At 45.8% G+C, this 12,693-nt stretch overlaps 1 protein-coding gene across 2 annotated transcripts in view; it reads left to right on the top strand.

Moving 5' to 3' along the window:
• The window catches only part of JUP (junction plakoglobin), a 60,898-nt gene extending 50,450 nt beyond the window's left edge, over positions 1-10,448 (top strand). For both annotated transcript variants that reach the window (XM_079948707.1, XM_079948708.1), the window contains exons 7-15: positions 297-400; positions 911-1,249; positions 2,702-2,857; positions 3,061-3,180; positions 4,424-4,574; positions 5,722-5,843; positions 7,762-7,801; positions 7,991-8,160; positions 9,421-10,448. In XM_079948707.1, coding sequence (XP_079804833.1) covers positions 297-400; positions 911-1,249; positions 2,702-2,857; positions 3,061-3,180; positions 4,424-4,574; positions 5,722-5,843; positions 7,762-7,801; positions 7,991-8,136 — 1,178 coding nt within the window. In that variant the 3' untranslated portion in view covers positions 8,137-8,160; positions 9,421-10,448. The remainder of the gene's footprint in view (positions 1-296; positions 401-910; positions 1,250-2,701; positions 2,858-3,060; positions 3,181-4,423; positions 4,575-5,721; positions 5,844-7,761; positions 7,802-7,990; positions 8,161-9,420) is intronic.
• The last annotated feature ends 2,245 nt before the right edge of the window (positions 10,449-12,693 follow it).

The raw sequence follows: 12,693 nt of genomic DNA, 5'->3' as shown, positions 1-12,693 counted from the left end.
CATTATATATATCACCCTGCAAAACATTAATTAGAGCTGTCGGACTCCCTCTTGCAGCCTGTCTTGGCAGTTTGTGCCGTGCATGATAGCATTGCTGCAGCTGTTCTGTGAGCTACATCCAGCTTCCTTTCCAGCAGGGAAGTCAGGGTTTAAATGCTAGTTATTTAGTGGTGGTCTAACACTGTTTGGACACACACTCCTGCTTGCCGAAGTAACCAAAGTAAAAATAAATAAATTACATTTTTATATCTCTTTTCTTCTTCTTCCTCTCCCCACCCCTCAACACATCCCAACAGGAGGCATGCAAGCTCTGGGAAAGCACCTGACCAGCTCCAGCCCAAGGCTTGTGCAGAACTGCCTGTGGACTCTGAGGAACCTCTCAGATGTGGCCACAAAGCAGGTGAGCAAGACTGGGCAGGGCCTCTTGCATTCTGTAGCAGTATATTTCCACAAGCACGTTTAATTTGAACCACCCTAAGCCCCACCCAGTAATTGTGCCTAATAGTTGCAGAGTCATGACCAGTAATCTGCTTCTGTTGGAGGATCACTTGGAGAAGGGAGTGGAGGAGTGGGGAATAGGGCAAGGCTCCATCCCCAAAGGGCTGCGGAAAAGCCTTGATGATCCTTCACTCCTCTTTTTTGCTCTTGCGTTAGCAACTAGGGGCCAAGTGACATTCCTCTGTGGCCATATTTGGCTTAGGGGATTGCAACAGACGACCCTGGCTGTAGGGTCTAGCTAGCTTCTGATCTGGAGAGGTTGTAGCAAAATTTCATGACACTCCTGTTCGAGAAAGGGGAGTTTGAGAAACAAACATGTTGGAATACTTCTCCCCACACTCCTTTCTTCCCTTTAACAAAATTGTCCGGCCCTGTGGTGTCGTCTCATGACCTTTTTCTATCCCACCCACAGGAGGGTCTTGATGGTGTCCTGAAGATCCTGGTGAACCAGCTGAGTTCGGACGACATCAACGTGCTGACCTGTGCCACCGGCACCCTCTCCAACTTGACCTGCAACAACAGCAAGAACAAGACCCTGGTCACCCAGTCGAACGGAGTGGAAGCCCTGATACACACCATCCTCCGGGCGGGAGACAAAGAGGATATCACCGAGCCGGCTGTCTGTGCTCTGAGGCACCTCACCAGCCGGCACCCAGAGGCTGAGATGGCCCAGAATTCCGTGCGGCTGAACTATGGCATCCCCGCCATCGTCAAGCTGCTTAACCAGCCCAATCAGTGGCCGTTGATCAAGGTATGAGTGGAAGGAGGCCATTGGCTGAGCAGTTATGCGTATAGGTACATAGTGTGCCTTACTTCAACTGTATCAGGCTGAGATTGCTAAAGTAGTGGCTTTTCACATGTTCAGGGAAACAATCTAGCACAGTCCTAGGAGGCTGTGCCACGTCAGAATGGGCAGTCATGGTTAAATCTTTCTCCATGTCAGAAACTCCCTGACCATTACGGAAAGCTACTGTATTAGGGATTGTAGTAGTTTAGCTTTCTCCTATGCCCTTCTCCCTTGGCTGTGCCAAGAGGTTTCATCAACGCCAGGGAGCGTTTGATCACATGGGTCTCCAACATTTTTAAAATATTATTTTTTCTTTATTGAAAGATTAAAAAGTACGTAATCACAAGTGCACAGAGGAAGATAAGACGCAAAAGAAGAAGAAGAAAAAGAAACAGCACCCATGTAGAAAACAAAACAGAGTGGGGGTTGGGGACTTGCATACATTACAAGAAATGGTTATTGTAGTTAACCAGACCATAACCTATTATGGTATTTATATTGTTGATTTTGTCCATGGCAAGTTTACGTTTCTACCCAACCTGTTCATGTGTAGTGAATTTGTACATACCTTCAATCTAATCATGGGAGGGAGCTGCATTCCCCCCCCCCCCAGTTCATCAATGCCCAACTTTCTGCCACAATAAGGGTGCAGAGAGTCAATTCATATTGTCCCTTCGTTAGATTCCATGTATTGGGTTTATAGTTCAAAATCACATGTCTCCATCTTAAGGTGGTACAGCCCGCCTAATCATACTTTCAGCTAAGCTACAGGGGGCTCCTTGCCGCACTGTGGAATTTGAATTTGTGTGCTGGGGAATGATGCTGTGAATATAGGAACGATGGGAGCAATCTGCTTAGATGTCCAAGATCTGTATGGCCGGTTGGTATAACACAGTGGCTAAGTGCATTTACCTGTTTGCTAGGAAGGCTTTGCTTCCAAATTGCAGCTCAGCTGCAAGATAATTGGGCAGCCTTCGACAGAGCAGCTTCTCTGTAATATGGGGGTGAGGAATAACACCAGCCAACCTTTCATGCCGGTTGTGCAGATTGCTTAGATGACGCAAGTGCTTAAGGACGTGGTGCTTTTCCCTTATATCATCTTATAGCAGACACGGGGTCTCTAGGTGCAGATGGGAGAAGAGAGTCTTCCTCCTGGAAGAAGGTTGAGGGAAGGGGGTTGGTGGGTATGAGAGAGAGGAATTGCTCTGTTGGCTAGCCTAATCCAGTGGTGCTCTTGTGTTTGGTATTAATTTGGAGCAAAGGAGCAGGGACCGCATTGTTCTGCTCTGTTTTCTGACTTCAAATGCGGAGGGTGGGGTAGGGATGGGGAACGCCAGCACCTTGCAGAGCTTCCAGGTTTTGCCCTTGGCCAGCGTCCTCAAGGTGTGCCTCTTTCCTTCTTCTCCATTCTCATAGGCTACCATCGGCCTCATCCGCAACCTGGCTTTGTGCCCAGCCAACCACGCCCCCTTGCAGGAAGCTGCCGTCATCCCGCGCCTGGTTCAGCTGCTGGTGAAGGCTCACCAAGACGCCCAGCGCCACGCAGCCGCCGGCACACAGCAGCCCTACACGGTGAGAGGCCAGGGAGGGTGCTGGCTTGGGCATAGGATCCTAGCCGACTGAAAGCCCCCTTAATACAGACGGTCCCTGTTCTCATTTCATTTTGCACCTCTGGAGCGATAGTTGCCTTCGGTGTAGCAATAACATGTGGGGTGCAAGCCAAGGAGCAGGCTGCTCTGCATATCCAGCCCCTAACAGATTTCTTTCTCCTTCAGGATGGGGTAAAGATGGAGGAGATCGTGGAAGGCTGTACGGGGGCATTGCACATCTTGGCTCGCGACCCCATGAACCGAATGGAGATCTTCCGCCTGAACACCATCCCGCTCTTTGTGCAGGTGGGCACATCCTAGAGGAGGGGAGGAATGCCATAGGGATGTGTGGGTGGGATTGGCACCCTTGAGTCGGGTAAACTAGACTTGGAGCAGAGAGAAGCAAATCCCCATAAAGCTTTCTTGGTGGCTCTTGTCCAAATTGCGCCCCCCCCCCCCATCTTAGCCTAGTGTTTCCTGCACACACCATTCTAACTTCCTCAAAAGAAAGGCAGGATACTTGGGTGATGTAATCATAAGGTCCTTTGAAAGCATCACCTGTATTCTCTTTTTAAAAAAATATTTTTTATTTGGTTTCACATTTCACATTTGCATTCATATATAAATCATGATCCTATACAAATAGGATTCTCTGAATCCCTAGAGTTCCCTCCATGAAACCCATGGAGGGATTCTTTTTTCAACTGCATCGTATAATGTTCTCTATATTTCCTTAAAACTCAGTTGTTACCATAGTTCTTGTTACATTGCAAGTGTTGTTAAAATCCTGCCAATGTTTTAATCATTTATAGTGTTCTTCTAAATAGCTTATAAATTTCCCCCATTCTTTATTGAATTTGTTGTCTTCTAGGTTTCTGATCTTCCCAGTCATTTTTGCCATTTTGGCATAGCCCGTCATCTTTGTTAACTATTCTTCTCTGGTAGGGATTTTGTCTTCCTTCCATCTCTGGGCCAGAAGTATCCTCGCAGCTGTCGTTGCATACATAAACAGTCTTTTCTACTCCTTTGGTATTTCTGGACCTAACATTCGAACAAAAATGCTTCTGGTTTTTCTACAAAAATTATTTTAACCTTTCCCCCCCCCCCCAACTCATTATAAATCATTTCCCAATATGCTTTCGTTATCTTGCACGTCCACCACATATGGTAGGATGCGCCTTCTTTCTCTGCATTTCCAGCCGATATTTGTAGCTGTTCTATATATTTTTGTTAATTTAGTAGGAGTTAGGTACTGTTGGTACCTAGCATCACCTGTATTCTCAAGGCCTTGCTCATCTCCCTATCTTGCTTGTGTAGTTTGGCTTGAATCAGTGGGGTTTTTTTGAGTTCTTGCCATTTAATAACAACAGCAATTGAATGTTTGCCATGCACCCACCGCACCTAGGCATTGTACGTAAAGCAGGGTTTTGTAGTCCTTTGCTAGCAGGGACACGATACACAAGGAAGGGCAGGGACCAAAACGGAATGAAATAGAAAACATTCTCTTGCTTACACTTCCTGCCTTTGTTCGCTTCCCCCCTGACCGCAGCTCCTGTACTCTCCAGTGGAAAACATCCAGCGTGTGGCAGCTGGTGTTCTGTGTGAACTGGCGCAAGATAAGGAAGCAGCTGACGCCATTGACGCAGAGGGGGCCTCAGCACCGCTGATGGAGCTCCTCCACTCCCGGAACGAAGGCACAGGTAATGGGCTGTGTGTGCGCCTTTCTTCCTCTAAGATACAGAGTTCTTTGTGGTTCCCTTTGCTGTTGCATGCTCCAGCTTCCTCCATTCAACAGTTCAATTAGCTTAATTACCTAGTGTTGAAAATGCGTTAGAACAAACATTACAAGAGTGATTCAGTGTGTGAGAGTGGCAAATGGTTTTGGGGTTTGTATATAAAAGGCAGCATGGGCTTACTCAGAGTTAAGTCATTCCAAGCAGGCAACTGTTTCTTCTCTGAGAGAGGAAAATGCAGCATTCGACTTTTCCAGTGAAATGGAATTGATTAAAAGGAAGATGAACAAGGACTGTGTTGGATCTCAAGCTCATTCGTAGTTTAGCACGACACAGACAGGGCCAAACAAATTCCAGCAAGCCTTAGATTGCATGCTCCCCTTTCTCTCATCCTCCTTCTGAGTTGCTGGGAGGAAAAGGTTTGGAAACTTTCACTTCAGCTTTTGCGTTACTGCTTCCTTTTGTCCAAACTTGGTATTGTGGTTAGTATTAACTGAAGCAATGATTTCAAGCTGGCTTATTACAAACAAGCTATAGTTAATGCTCACATTGCGCTAAACTATGGCTTAGTGTGAAGCCTGGATGCAGCCAGTGTTTTTTCTCTGGTAACATGTCAAACTTGGAGAAAAACAACTGATGAAAGTTGTTCCATGGTCTGGTCGTGTCCTATTTTATTCATGATTTTTGCTGGAGATAAAAACTGGAAGAGACTTGGTGGTGACCAGTGATCTTTTTAATGCAACAAAGGATCCAGGAGTTATGCAAGGATTTAGCTGGATGACCTCATGAACTGAGCAATAGAAATTTGACAGGGAATAGTACAGATTATGAGGGTGTGTATTTGATGACAGTCAGCTGGCTGAAAAGACAGATGAAGAAAGGATATTGGTTGCAAAATGCCTGTGAGCTACTGATGTGATGTAGCGGACATTGAAAGCAGTTCTCGGATTCACTGGGCTTTTCTAGCAAGGATAGATGAGGCAAAGGAAAAGGAAGCCGAGAAAAGGAATAAAATCCATCAAGGTGGTAAAACACAGCCATTGCCAACATAGGTGTTAACAAAATGGGATATTTGCTAAAGGGCCTCTTGATTTCACCCCCTCTCTCCCTCCAGCTACATATGCAGCAGCTGTGCTGTTCCGCATCTCGGAAGACAAGAACCCGGACTATCGGAAACGCGTCTCTGTAGAACTTACCAATTCGCTCTTCAAACACGATCCTGCCGCTTGGGAAGCAGTGAGTGTCTATAATATTTTGGCAGGGAGGGGCTAGTGTGACAACTTGTAGCCAGTGCAGACCTTGCCCCCCACCTTCCCCCAGTCTTCTCACTCACCTTCACTTTGCTTGCAAAATGTATATTCTTATTTTGGACGTTTGATGAATGACTTCTGGAAAATCAAGGTGCGCAGAGTACTTAAAGTTGACGGTAGTGTTCTAACATACAATATTGGGACTTTGGGAATAAACTACCCCGCAGCATTTAAAACTTGAAGATATTTTGGAATCTCGGGCACTTGAATCTCACTTCATACTTGTGCAATTTGGTCCTAACTTACTGTATTTTTCCGTCTATAAGATGCCCCCTCCCATATAAGACACCCCCTATTTTGAGGGACTCCAATTTAAGAAAAAATTGTGTATTTTACTATCCGTGTATAAGACGCCCCAAAATTTTAGACAGTTTTTTTAAGGGAAAAAAACCTACTCTTATACACGGAAAAATACGGTAATTGGTTGTAAGAGAACCAGAAGGGGTTACTGGGTCATCAAGACAAACCCTTTGCCTATTGCAGGGACCCTGCTTCAAGCAATGTTATTAGAGAGAGAGAAACGCCCCACCTCTTCATGTGCAGTGGTGTTAACAGCCTTGGACAAGGGTTCAAAATTTAACTTCAGCATTTTGCCCAAGACAATCGCCTCATGAAGTGACTCCCACCATAGCAGTGTTGTTCTAGCTGTGTTCTAGGAAAACCTATATTTGTTCCTGCATCACACGCTTGGGACCAAAGAATACATTTCCCAGGAAACTACCTTTTCATCTAGTGATTTATTTATTTATTTTTAAATGAAGTCCAGCAGTGGTTTCGGGAGGGAGGGGTGTTGAGTGCTCTCCTCCAGGACAAATGGTGGCTGTGGGAGCAATTTCCATCAGGAAAACAGCATGAGAGTAAAAGGCTTGCCCTCCTCTCCTTCCCCCCACCAAACTGCTTCACTGCTCCAATCAGTTTGGCACCTGCTCTTGATTAGAAACTAAAATGCTAGGCCATGCAGCCATTGTTGCCTGCATGACATGTGAATCGGCCCTCACTTCACATGGGCCAGTGGCAAGACATAAAATACCCTGGTCAGCATCCCATGTGACCTTGAATGTACTCAACTTCCTTAAAGTAACCCAGTTGGATGTTTGCCCAACCCATTGTTTGGTGGCCTCCAGTGACCTGTTGTCATCATCCTTTCCCTGAAGTTCTTGTTTCCCTGTTTTGTTACCCACTCAAGTTAGCGTGCGTGTTTTTTTCTGCCCGGCGAACAATCTAAACCTGTTTGGCCAAGTTCAGGACAGTGGTTGGAATAATTTGGGAGAGCTTCACTTGCACAAAGAATTTGAAAATGGTCAAAGTGGCCAAAGGGACTAACAGTGCATTAAAAACAGTCAGAGAGGCCTGCTCATGGTGGACCACTTGCTTAGCAAGTATAGTCTCCAAGCCTCTACCCTGGGACAGAAAAGCCTGTGTCTCTCTGTGTTACACCCATCATGCCTGATCATTGACCAGCCATCTGGGGCTGATGGGAGTTGGAATCCCATCTGGAGGGCCACAAGTTCCCCACCTCTGCTGTATCCCATCAACTCTGGTTTTGGGGTGGTCACTTACTCATGGGCTAGGAGTTCAGCAGACTGGGTTTTCCCTTGTCAAGCATTTGTGGATCCTGGGGGTCCACTCCCACCCTGCTTTCTGGGCATGGGCAATCCAGATGTTCGCAGCTCTCTCAGCGGCACAAACTCAGCTAAAGAAGATATTGGCCCACAAAGCGGTTGTCCTGAGGTTGCCATGGGAAACCTGAGTTTAGAATACCCCAAGAGCATCTTTGGGTTAACTTGTGGTCTCAGCAAGGCTTCTGCTACCATGTTGTGTGAACATCCGTCTCTTCTCCACAGGCCCAGAGCATGATACCCATTCACGAGCCATACGCAGATGGTAAGTATGAGCTGCCAGCCTTCCTGTCCCTGGGTCCCCATTCCTAGGAGGTGGGGAGGTGGGAGCTGGCTCAGAGCAAATGGAGCTTGGTGAGGCACTGCCCAACTTTCATCAAAAAAACCAGCCATCACTTCCTGTTCTCCTATAAGATTTAAGCACATGGGACCTTCTCCTTTTCCATTGCAATAGAGCTGGATGGAGGTTACCGCAGCATGTACCCCTCCGACATCCCCATGGATCCTATGCATATGGACATGGACATGGACGGGGACTATCCCATGGATGCATACAGTGATGGCGTGCGGGGCGCTTACCCAGACCACGTTCTTTCCTAAGGTGCTCTTTGGGCAGGGCTCAAGGTAAGCGCATCTCCAGATGCATTTTGGAACTGGACAGTTACTTGAATCAAAATCCAACAGAGAACGGAGACAGTATGCCTGCAAAAATGTCTCTCTGTTGTTGTGTTTTCTCTGCTCCAAATGAAAATTGATAACCTGCAGGTGTGATTTCTCTAGAGAAGCCTGGAGAAAATCCTGAGCTAAAATCAAGGGAGACACGTGGATTAATTTTTAAGCCCAGTTCAAATGGCATGGTAAATGAGAATTCGTCTAGACTCACTCACACACATCATTTTTCTCTTGTGCAACCGCAACAAGAAGTTTGAAGTTTTTGCTTAGTCGTAGTGTGTTGTGCCTTCTGAACCAAGAAACTAAATGACATTGACTATCATATGTTTGAAACAAGTCAGCTTCCAAACGTGGCACGTGAAACTTGGCTTGCTCTGCAAACCTTGGTCAAACGTTAGCCGCAGTTGTTAGGATTCGGATGTAACACTCAACTGTGGTTACCTGAAATTGGAAGGAACAGCTCTCGAGATCCTGCTGGCTATGCTGGAGGGGAGAAGAAAGGAGGGGGAGCCCAGGCTTGTTTCCTGTCATGGTATCCAAGCATGGCCTTTGTGTGGTGGTGTCTCCCCACCCCCAATTCCTAGACAAAACAAAGATTTGCAGGTTTGCTACAAGCAGAATATTTTGTTGGGTTAGACCAAATGTCTGCCCGCTCCAACTGTTTATCTCCCAGCAGCCTCCATCCAGTTGCCCCTCTAAGACATGGTAGGGCCCTTCTGCGACTTGTCCCTAGCTTCTAGTACGAAGAGAAATAAATACTGCTGTTTCACTTTTGGCTGTTGTGGCTAATGCCCATTGGTAGACATGTCCTTTGCGAAGTTGTCCAAAAGTTCTCCCATTGTGTCGCCTCCAAAGTTGCTTATTTTCAACACCTACTGGTGGAATGGCTATTCCAAAAGAGAGAGAAATCTTTGTGCCTAAAATCTAGAAATTTGCCAGTGCCTAAAAACAAAAGGGGTTGTTCTTGACAGCCCGACTGCCAAATTGTCTTCCTGGCAAAAATGGAGGTTGCTACTCAATTGACAAGGAACCAAGAGACCTTTTGCTGGTCAGACAAGGCTACTGGGCTTGATGGACCAAGCGGTCTGACCCTGATATATAAAGCAACTTCCTATATCACAAACAGAGATGTGCTCTCTAGCATTGCTGAGTTCTTTGTATCTTGCAAATCTGACATGCCCTTCTCTCCCCCCCCCTTCTCTTGTTCCACAGATGTTTTCTTAACACAGAAGAGGGCAGCCTCAGTGCTCAACTCCAGGGCACTTGGGGGACAGAAGTGCCTGAGAAAGATGACAAACTCTTCCTTTCCCTGCGAGGAGGTTTTATTTTCTAAAACGAAACCATTTCCCCCTCCTGTGGGCCTATGGGAAAGACCTTCCCCCCAGACCCCCCTACCCAAGACTGCTTCTAACAATCTTGTAATAACTTTTTATCGGCAGTCAGCTCCTTTCCCCCCGACATTAATCAACCTCTCCCGTTTATCCCCTCTGCCGCTTCACCAAACTTTCCCTAAATCTGGGAAGCATTCTCAACACTGCCATTGGGTCCTTATACGAGTATTTTTCAAGCACACACACAAACAAACTCCCCTCACCCCAGCCATTTGTGGTGCAAAACTAACTCTTTGCCATTTTAGATATATATATATTTTCTCCCCTGTTTGCAATTCTAATGCGTTGTCATCTAGGAAGTGAAGAAAACGATTTCCCCTTTCTCTCTTATACTTTTTTTTAAAAAACTTTCTGGGTTTTATTTTTAAATAAAGAGCAGCCAATGGGTGTGAGAGTTTGCCAAGAAACGAACAGCTTTGCATTTCCCAGCTTCTTCATTTGTTGTTTAGCCCTTGACAAATGTCTCTGTGGGCTTTGGCGCCCCAGCTGAAGAATCTCTTAAGCCCTCCTGCAGAGAGGAACGACTAACCATTTTAAGAAAGCTGTCCTTCTACTGACCATCTCTTGCACATTTTTAACCCCGAGTCGTCCTCCTTTTCCTCTCTCCTCCCCTCACCCCACCCTTCCTGGTGATTGGCGTGTTTCTCTTCCTCCTCCCCAACCCCCAACCCTCTTCCTCCTTCTAATGCATTTTTAAAAGCAGCTCTCTCAATGTGATGGCTTAAGGCTTCCACTGGAAAAGGGATCGATGTAGCTGCAAATGTACTTCAGAAGATTTTATTATTATTTCTCTAAGGGATTTTTTTGTATAGACCAAAGCTTAAAAAACAAATAAAAACTTAAACCCAACCCTGCAATGCAAATGGGCTTGATTTCTTTGTGTTAACATTAGCTTCTGAGTGGCAGACTGGAATTCTGAAGAGGGGAAGACGGCTGAGTGGAAGGAAGGGAGAAAGGACAATGGAAGAATATGCCCGGATGCAGTTTATAAGTGCTCAGGCCCTGTTTCATTGGGGAAATGTAGGGTTGGCCCAACAGCCTAGTGGAAGAGGCGACTCTGAGAACGAACTAGGATTGTAATAGATATATATATATATTGGGAAGCTGATCGACTTGCTTGATTAGGCCAGGGGAAATTTATTGGAGAGAGAATGAAAAAAAGGATTGGCCTCTCTGAGTGGTGCGCTTTGTGTGCGAGCTTGTAAATAGTTTGAGTTTCTCAAAAGTAAATCATCATTGATTTTGGGGCACGCTACACATTCTGACTTTAACTGGTTTTAAATGCAGGTTAAATAAATTTTTAGGTGAATTGACTTAACTCATTAGGTGTGCAAGAGTAGAACTTTCAGAATCAGAAGCAGCTGTTGGAATATGTGAATTTTTTCATGTGATCGACTTTAGCGGTAACATTACCTTCCTGAAGGTGGAGTTCCATATAGCCCAAACCACACTGGGACTTTTTTTATTACTTTTAATTCCATCAGCTGTCCATAAACCTTTGCACCAACCAACTCTGTTAACTGTTCTTCCCAAGGAGAGGCTGTCAATTAAAAATGTGTAAAGTTGGTAGGGAGGGGGAAGAGTTTAACAAGGCCAGGGATCAGGGAGGCCTGCCTTTTAATCCTTAAAATAAGCAGGATTTGGTGACTGCAGCAGTGAGAGAAAATGCATGCCGTTCACTATACATTTTAGGATTCAGCTCTTGATGCTGAAAATGGGGTTCAAGACCTTGGCTCTGCTGATGTCCTTGAGATACCGTTGAAGAAACTGTGTGTTTAGGCTTCCCATAAGAATTGTGTCACGTATACAGAACAAAAGTTGCTACATCAGTCTGCACCTTGCAGTAGTATGGTTGAACGTTAACCAGTCTCCTGATGCCCTGCCAACCTGTGAAGTCATCTGTTTGATTGTAGTTCTGGTCTCTGCACACCATTTCCGGAGCGATGCTGGCTGAAGGTCATCTCCCTTTACTGTTCCTGGCCTTAAAAGCCATGGTTATTTTTTTTCACTTTCATCCACTCATCCATGTTGAAACTGGATCTCCCACCCAGTGCAGGTATGGGTGGACTAGATGCTACACTTAAACCACGCACCGTAATTGCCCACTAAAGTTTTCCAAATCCTATGTCACAGAAATAATTCTACAAACCAGTACAAAGGATGCAAATGAACAGATGGGTAGGCTTGCTTTGCATAGTTTTATGCCCTGAGATCTTTTGGTGAAGGGTGATATATGAATCTATTAAATAAAAATAAAATAGTTTATTATGCAGAGCTCTTTGTCCCATAACTTACTCGCCCACAGAAGGTCCCACCTCCGTATCCCTGAAATCTGGGTCTGTCCGTATAGCTGCGACTTCTGAAACTTCACCAGACATTCCTCGCATAAATCTCTGGCTCTACACCTGTCTCCAAGCTGCGAGTGCGAGTGGTGCCGTGCTTTCACCAGCAACTGCATTTTTGGGGGTGGGTGGGAGGAGACACACGTACATCTGGCAGACACTAAGGATATACATCTTTTGCTCATGCTTTACAAACACCCAGGTAAATGCAGGGGGGGACCATAGGTGTTTCGGGGTGCTATTGCTTGTGCTTTTGTGGTGTTTGCTGCTGGAAACAGCTATTTGTGGCAAACGATTGTGTGAAGCGTGGAACTGCCATTACCCCTGTGAGAAACCACCACTCTCGAGTGGCAACTGTGTCCACGTTTCACAAGGTAACATCTGCTAATAATTAAAATTAAAATTTATTATTTATACCCCACCCATCTGACTGGGTTTCCCCAGCCACTCTGGGCGGCTAGCAACAAAAAAATACAATAAAGTATCAAACATTAAAAACATCCCTAAACAGGACTGCCTTCAGATGTCTACTAAAAGTCAGATGGTTGCTTATTGCCTTGACATCTGATGGGAGGGCGTTCCATAGGGCGGGCGCCACTACTGAGAAGGCCCTCTGCCTGGTTCCCTGTAACCTCACTTCTTGCAGTGAGGGAACTGCCAGAAGGCCCTCTGCTGCATTAACCCAGGGATCAAGGCCGTCTAGCATTCTGTCTGCTGAGAAGCTCACAAAGGAGAGCAAGAGAGGCAAATAC

The sequence above is a fragment of the Podarcis cretensis genome (assembly GCF_951804945.1).
Source record: "Podarcis cretensis genome assembly, chromosome: 13".
Lineage (NCBI taxonomy): Eukaryota > Metazoa > Chordata > Lepidosauria > Squamata > Lacertidae > Podarcis > Podarcis cretensis.
The sequence above is the reverse complement of the archived record's forward strand: the minus strand, read 5'-3'. Positions and strand labels throughout refer to the sequence as shown.